At 42.6% G+C, this 7,477-nt stretch overlaps 1 protein-coding gene across 4 annotated transcripts in view; it reads right to left on the reverse strand.

The window, feature by feature from the left end:
* SSH2 (slingshot protein phosphatase 2) overlaps nucleotides 1-6,818 on the reverse strand; it is a 245,460-nt gene extending 238,642 nt beyond the window's left edge. For 2 of the 4 annotated variants that reach the window (XM_070292540.1, XM_070292539.1), the window contains exon 1: nucleotides 6,500-6,818. In XM_070292540.1, the coding sequence (XP_070148641.1) occupies nucleotides 6,500-6,562 (63 nt within the window). In that variant the 5' untranslated portion in view covers nucleotides 6,563-6,818. The remainder of the gene's footprint in view (nucleotides 1-6,499) is intronic. The other 2 variants (XM_070292538.1, XM_070292537.1) reach the window with 1 other exon arrangement.
* Between the last annotated feature and the right edge of the window lie 659 nt (nucleotides 6,819-7,477).

Below are 7,477 nucleotides of genomic sequence, written 5' to 3' on the forward strand. Positions count from 1 at the left end.
CTTCTTCAGTGGTCCAATGGTTTAGACTCCACCTTCCAATGCAGAGGGTATAGGTTTGATCCGTCATTGGGGAATTAAGATTCCACATGCTGCACGGTGCAGCCAGAAAAAATTAAACAATATAAAACAATATAATGCATGTAAGGTATTTAGCACAGTGTTTGGTACACAGTAAATGTTCAATAAACAACAGCTATTATGATTTAAAAAAGAATGATGACAACATTCAGGATTGATAAGGGTACAATGAAGCAGACATTTTTATACACAGCTTGTCGTCAACAAAGCTTGATTCAACCTAAAACAGCAATATGTATCAAAAATCTTAAGGGTAGTCATATTTTGGGGGCTTCTGGAAACAAAATAATGCTTAAAAACAATGGAAAAAATTGCTAACTATGACTATATCCATCAACCCATCCATTGATCCATAGTCCAATATTTTTGACCCTGGTGATACAAAAATATATCAATAAACCAAGTCTCTGGCTGAAAGGTGAGTTAGGGAGGTAAGCAATCAAACGGTCAAGAACAATAAAGAGATAAGAGCCACGATGGGTAAGTACAGGGTGCTATGGTGCACGAAGAAGGAGCACCTACCATAGTCTGGGAGTGGAGTCAGGGAAGCTTCCCAGAAGAAGTGACATTTAAGCTGAGACCTGAAGGATGAGTAGGAATTAGTCAGGTAAACAGATGAAGGGAAGGCGTTCCAGGTAAAGGGAACAGCATGTGCAAAAGCCTAGAGATCCAAGGGAGCATGGCAGGTCAGCTTGACTGAGCAGTGTGCAAGGCAGGGACTTGGGAAGAGACAAGGCTGAAAAGGTAAGCAAGGTTTCTTATTAAAAGTCTTGCGAGCAAAACTCTGGAGTGTAGACTTTATTCTAAAGGCAATACAAACACCAAAAAATCAAACCGTTTTAATAAATACAGGGTTAATATTCATAATGTACCAAGAGCATATACAGGTTGAAAAGGATGCACAGTTCATAAAATGGAAATACAGGACTGTAGCTGAATAACTCCTGAAGTTTACTAAAAATCACTGAATTGTACACTTATTACAATAGGTTTATTTTAGGGCTTGTAGACTATACTTCAATAAAGCTATCTTTCTAAAGAAAGTTAACAGAAATGCCTAATAAACATCTCAAAAATATTCAACTTGTCTAATAATAAAATATGTATCAAGCCAACTAGGTACTACTGTTTATCCTCAAAAATTATTAATGATTAACAATAAAATGAGAATATGCAGTGTTAATAAAGCTAGGAGAAATGAGCATTCTTATACTATGTTGGTTGGAGTAAATGTTAATTGGAAACAACCTTCCTAGAAAGTATAAATATGCAACAGGAATCATAAAATTGTTTACTCTGAGATCCTATAACTGTATTTCTTGAAATCTTAATAAATGTTCCAGAATGCTGTCAAATATTTATGCACAATGATGGTCACTGCAATGTAATTTAAAAGTTGGAAAAAACCTAAATATTCACCAATAATGGAAAGGTTAGAATGAGTTATAACTACTCAATGCAGCCATTTAAGTGATTTGGCATACACCTATGATATATATAAAACTTTTTAAAAAAGCATACAGCATTATACATACAGCAACACTTCAGTTATATAAAAATACACGCTCAGCTGTATGCCACTTATCTTTCGTTCTCTTTTCTGTGCTTTTCCATATTTTCCAGATTTCCTACAATTGGCCTGTATTATTTCTATAGGTTAAGAAAATTTCTAAAACTGTCTTTGAAAAATTAAAAAGCATCACTTTTATTTTATGTAAGTCAATCTCATATTTTATGGCTTTATTTTCTCTGCCTAGGGAGAGAGGTGTGGTCATATGTGAATATATATCATTTAATAATATCTACATATCCCACATCCCCATTTGTATATATATAGATAAATGAATTTCCCAATTAAAGCATGCATCTTAAACATCAAGACTTTAGTGAAACTTGGATGGGTCTTTATCTACAAATACACTTTACTCAATCCTGACTGCTTAAACCAAGACAAAACAAGATTAAGCTTTCTTATAAAGATTTGGAGTCATCGTTATAACTATATAATAGCTGCTCTAAAGGAGTACTGGTTCTTAGAGGAATATACTTGTCCTTACATAAAGTAGTCCCTAACTGCTAAATTTTTTCTTTGGGTCAGCTATTTATAGGTTTTATTCCTCAGCCCTTGCTGTAAAAACATCAACTATCATTTCCCAGAACTATAAGGAGCCTGCCTTTAGCAGCACCTGACCTTTTCCATTCATATTTTGCTGCTGGTAATCTTCTAGGAGTATGGAAACTAAATATTCAAGTTTATAAGATTTCTGTGTAAACCAAGAGATAATAGGCTTCAAAAAAGGGTATCACCACAAAATGATTTGTACAGACTTAGGTGATTCTGTTCTAGACAGTCAAACCAGACAATATATAAATGAACTCAAAAGACAGTGTGAGTGCTGAACTGCATCTCAAGTCTTGATTCCTTTACTGGCAGTCAAGTTCTCAGGACCAGAAACCAACATGCTGTTTGTCTTACCACACCATGGAAAGAGATATGAACCAGGAGCCATGGAACTTGGTTCTAGTGCTAGATCTTATCCAACCAGTTCTGTCATCTTCGGTAAGCCTTTTAACGTTGATATCTGTCCTGTGTAACTTCTGAGGCTATTCTAGAATTAAATCAGACCATGAACACAAAACACTCTGAAAAGTATAGAGCACTATACAAAAGCAAAAGATTTTTATGGTATTTCACTGTATTTATATAACCCTGGGTCAATATAGATATCTGTTCAGAAAATTCATACCAGAAAGATAGAAGGTAAGAGATCATTCTTAAATTGTTTCAATTAATTAAAAACATCTGTTATCTGGGAAGAACAATATATTCCAAGACTTGACATCTCTGATCCCTCCTCCCCTATATCCAATAAGCCTCAGGTTCTGCGTGTCTTTTCTTCCGTCCCTTGCACTTGTCCTTCTCTTTCCCATTCCCAGTTCAAGCCTTTACTATTCACACCCAGGCCACCGTAACAGCCTCTAACAAGCTCTACTCATGCCTTTTCTCCCTCTCTCCACTCCCCTGGCCCAAAGCTGGTGGATCAGTTTTCTTAAAACACTACTGTGATCATATTTGCTCAAAACCTCTAAGGACTCTCTATTACCATCTCTGTCAAGTTCAAATTCCTAAGCTCAGCAGTCCCTTTGCAGCCATAGCTGCCTCCTCAGCTTTATCTATTACCACTCTTCCAAACAAATCCTTCCTCAAACTGGTCTACTTAAATCTCCTCAGATATGCCTTGTATGTTTCTGTCTCTAAGTCTTGGTGTATACAGCTTCTCTCCACCTGGAACACTTTCTACTCCCCAGCTTCTATCTCAGTCTATAAACATTCAACCTCCCCTTCAAGACCTAGTTCGAGAGTCACCTAACTATGTTACACTTCTCTTTGATTCTCAAGAAGGAAAAAGATGGAAGATTCTAAAGTTAGACACATCTGGGTTTGAATTACATCTTCAAGAGCTGAGTGTCACTGGGTACAATCCTTAATAGCTCTTTGCCTCAGTTTCATCAGTAAGATGCGGATAAAAGAAATTTCCCTTGAGCATGCTGTGAAGAGTAAATAATCCATGTAAGGTACTTACATGTTAGATATTGGTTTCACTACTATTGCCACTAGTGAATTTATCTTAATTTGAATCCATACAATACTTATGGCCATTTACAAACTGGCTGTTGATATACATTCAGTATCATTCCCTTCACACTCCTTTTCTACTCTCTCATCTCATTCTTGCCCCTCCTCTAGTCCCTATGTCTTCCTTCTCCCCCTCCCTGCCAAGATTACATGACCCTGAAGGACAGAGTTAATATCTTACACATCTTACTACTATAATAGTCATTCACACCCAGTAGATGATCAATAGATTTGTTTAATCCCTAAAGAAAAAACACTGAAGAGCTGACAGTATTAAAATGTCTTACCTCCTATAATGAAACACTGTAACAGAATGCTTAAAATGATAACATCTAAATCTCCAGCCTCACAAAATTAAATCTCTCCTTTCATGGTTCTGTAGATTGTTTCTGCTCTCTCTTAAAACAAACAACTCAACTTTTCCATGCAGCAAGAGACACAACAGCAAATATATCCAAGTCAGACAGCAGTCGAATACTGGAACACAAGGACCATGACAAAACTCAGCTAAAAAAGCTCCGGGTGAAGTGGAATAGGAAGACAACTTAAAGGGAAAGGTAACTGCTCATAGTTACGCTGACAACACCGACTGTTTCACACACACACACACACACACACACACACACACACACACACACCCCAGTACCAGGATTCCTTTTCTCCCAGGGTCACATATAAAATGAAATAATCAGGCTACTATAGCAAGTAGATGTATCAGTCATTTAGCTCAATAACTGAGCTTACCCATGATCAATTTAATTACCTATATCAAAGTGCCTATTAACATACCTCAGGATTCTAAAATAAGCAAGTGTTGGCTAACAAAGTTATATCAAATAGATATGGTATTACTGTATACTAATCATTCACCTCAAGAAAATAAGTATAATAACATGATATACATATATTATTATTACAGCATCAATTGTTTTCAACAATGCCCAAGGAAAACCTTGTCAATATAATTCTGGTTTCTGGTTTACTTGCTCAACTCAACTAACCTTCAGTTGCTCTCTCAGCCAAAATCAGGCCTGGTAACCACTATCCTCAAAAGGTTTACAAGAAGAGTGAATTAAGATGGTCTGATGGTATGTTAATAACTTTCCAAAAACTAGTATCAAGTACCACATATAAGAATAACGTATATTAAATTTCCAACCTTATGATATTTGTCCTCAGAAGACCCTTAAATATTTTACGAGCTTTCAAGTGCAGTTATTCTAAAATCATATAATCTTAAGAATTAGAAAGAGCCCTTACACCATCTCCTAGGCCAAAGGACCTCCAGCCTTTTATTTGAACTTTTCTACAATGAGCACTCACTATTTTGCAAGGCAGTCCACCCCACTGTTACAAAGTTCTTCCTTAGCATGAAAGTCTGCCTCCCTGAGCTTCTATCCAAGGATCCCAGCTAGTTCTTCTGGAAACAACACAAGGTAAGGTAACCTCTGAAGTATAATCGCTTCTAGAATTAGGATATAGCTGCCAATTTAGTCACACAGAGTGCAAAAGCTGGCTCAGGGGGGAAAAAAAGGAAACCACCACACACTACACAGCAAAATTTTGAAATTCAGGAAACTATGTTGAAATCACAAACCAGCATGTTTTCAAGATGTCAAAGCACACACCTCAGTTAATATATAAATTAAGAGTAACCCAAATTTTTACAGTGGAAGGTGTTTCTGTGTATATTGAATACGTGTTTGCAAGCTGAAACTACTAAACCCACCAACCTAGTTTTTAAAACTACAATTCTGTAGGAAGTTCCAAACGGTTTTTCTAATTCCTCATATATTCATTCCATCTATTTCCCTCTAAAACATCTGGATTTTTTTTAAAAGATCCCATTTCGCCCCACTGGTGCAATATTTCATTTTAAAAAACAAATATTTCCAGAAAAAAAAAAAAAAGCCTAAAAGAATGGAGCGTAAAGAAGTGGGGGTGGGGCGAAGGCAAAGAAGGGCCCAGCAGGAAAAGGCTGGTTACTGGGTATTTTCCTTCTGGAAGCACGCTTCACTGGCACTGGCATCTGAAGTAACGAGCCATACAAACACGACTCGAGAACAAGAACGATCATGAGCAATGAGTGCGATGCATACATGTCTGTGAGATGTAAATGAATTGGCACTGGTCATCAAGCAGCGCCAGATGCTTCAGGACCTCGTCGAGGAAAGGTGAGAGGTCCAAGGAGCAGAGACTCCCGCCACCCTCTGGGGGAGGGGAGATGGCGAGAAACCTAGGAGTAACTACCGTTCAGCCGTCCAATGAAGCCCAATGGACAGGACACAAGAAAGACAGCAAGTGACCAGGGGGAAGGCAGACGCCCGGAGAGCCCGAAGGGCGGGCGGTGGGTGAAGACGGAACGGGTCCCTGAAATGGGTGCGGGTAAGGGGATGTGGGTGTGGGTAAGGGGCATGGCAGGAGTCCCGGGGTCCTCTCCCTGCAGCAGAGCAACAGAGGGTAAAAGGAAGGGGGAGGGTGAAAAGCAAGAATGACTCATTCCCGAAAGGAAGTGCTCAAGCCAGAGGAAAGCATGCCACAGGGGGCTTCGGGGCGAGGATGGTGAGGCGCTAGGTGCTCAGAGTGACGGAGGCACACATCAACGTCCGGTAGTTCCTGCGGCTCGTCTTTAAGATGGGGGCTTGTGGGGGGTTCGCGGCAGCCGGGTGCCAAGGCCTGGGAAGCGGCGCGGCGCGTGCGCAGTGGCGCTCGGCGGGACCCGCTGAGGCAAAGCGGAGCCGCAGTGACAGAAGCGAGCGGAGCGGCTGCCGGGAGGGGACTCACCGAGGCGCAGGGGCTGGAGGTAGTGCTGGGGGTAGGCGACCGCTGGACCGTGACCAAAGCCATCTAGGCGCTGCTGGGCTGTTCCGGGCAGGGCATTCTTGTCCCGAGTGTGGGGGGCGGGAGGGTGACGGAGCCGGGATGGGGCAAAGGGGTGTGGGGTGGGGGTGAGGGGAACAGGGAGGAGGAGGAGGCCGCGCGAACGGCCGCAGACTCCGCACCCACCACCGGACTCTCGCAGACTGACGCGCCGAGCGGGCGGCTGGCTGGCTGGCGGGCGGGCAGTTCGGCAGCTGCGGGGCACAATGAGCGCTCCCAGTGCGCAGGCGCCACCTGTCAGCAACCGCCTCTCCCCTCCTCGCGCGCCGCCGCCTGGCCGTAACCCTTGAGTTGCCGGAAGGCGGCCGGGTGCGTGCGCCTCGGGCCGCCGCCCCCTCTCGGGGTTTCCCCCCCGGGCTCTGGGAATCGCGCGGGTTAGGCTGCGCTGGGGGTTTGAGGGGGTGGGTTAGGGAGCGGGTTCTGCGGCTGGGGAGGGGGTGTCGCTGGAGTCCCCACTCTTGAAGGACAACCTTTTTTTATTCCCGAGGTTGGGCGCACAGCTTAACCCACCTCAGTGAGAAGAAACCGAGGTGAAAATCCTGACGCGAACGAGTTTCCGGGTGGGAAAGGGCGCCGCGGGGTTTCAAACGCTTCCTCTGAGCGCGGATGGGACTTTCTGGGCTAGAGACCTTACCGTTGACCCGGCTCTCGAGGGCTTTTTTCTTAGCTTTCCCACCCTTCCGCTCTGAGTCCATGTTTTATGATGAGACTTTTTGAAAGAAAGAAGGGTTTGTAATTTTATACCCGAGAGTCTTCATGGTACCCTCGTGCTTCCTGTTACCCTGGCCCCTGTCTAAGGGCTCATTCATTATTCCTGAAGTGCAGGGAGGCCGAGAGAGCCTGGGGGAAGCCGAGAAAGCTGGGCTCACGGAGTTACAAGGG

Source organism: Ovis canadensis, chromosome 11 (assembly GCF_042477335.2).
Source record: "Ovis canadensis isolate MfBH-ARS-UI-01 breed Bighorn chromosome 11, ARS-UI_OviCan_v2, whole genome shotgun sequence".
Lineage (NCBI taxonomy): Eukaryota > Metazoa > Chordata > Mammalia > Artiodactyla > Bovidae > Ovis > Ovis canadensis.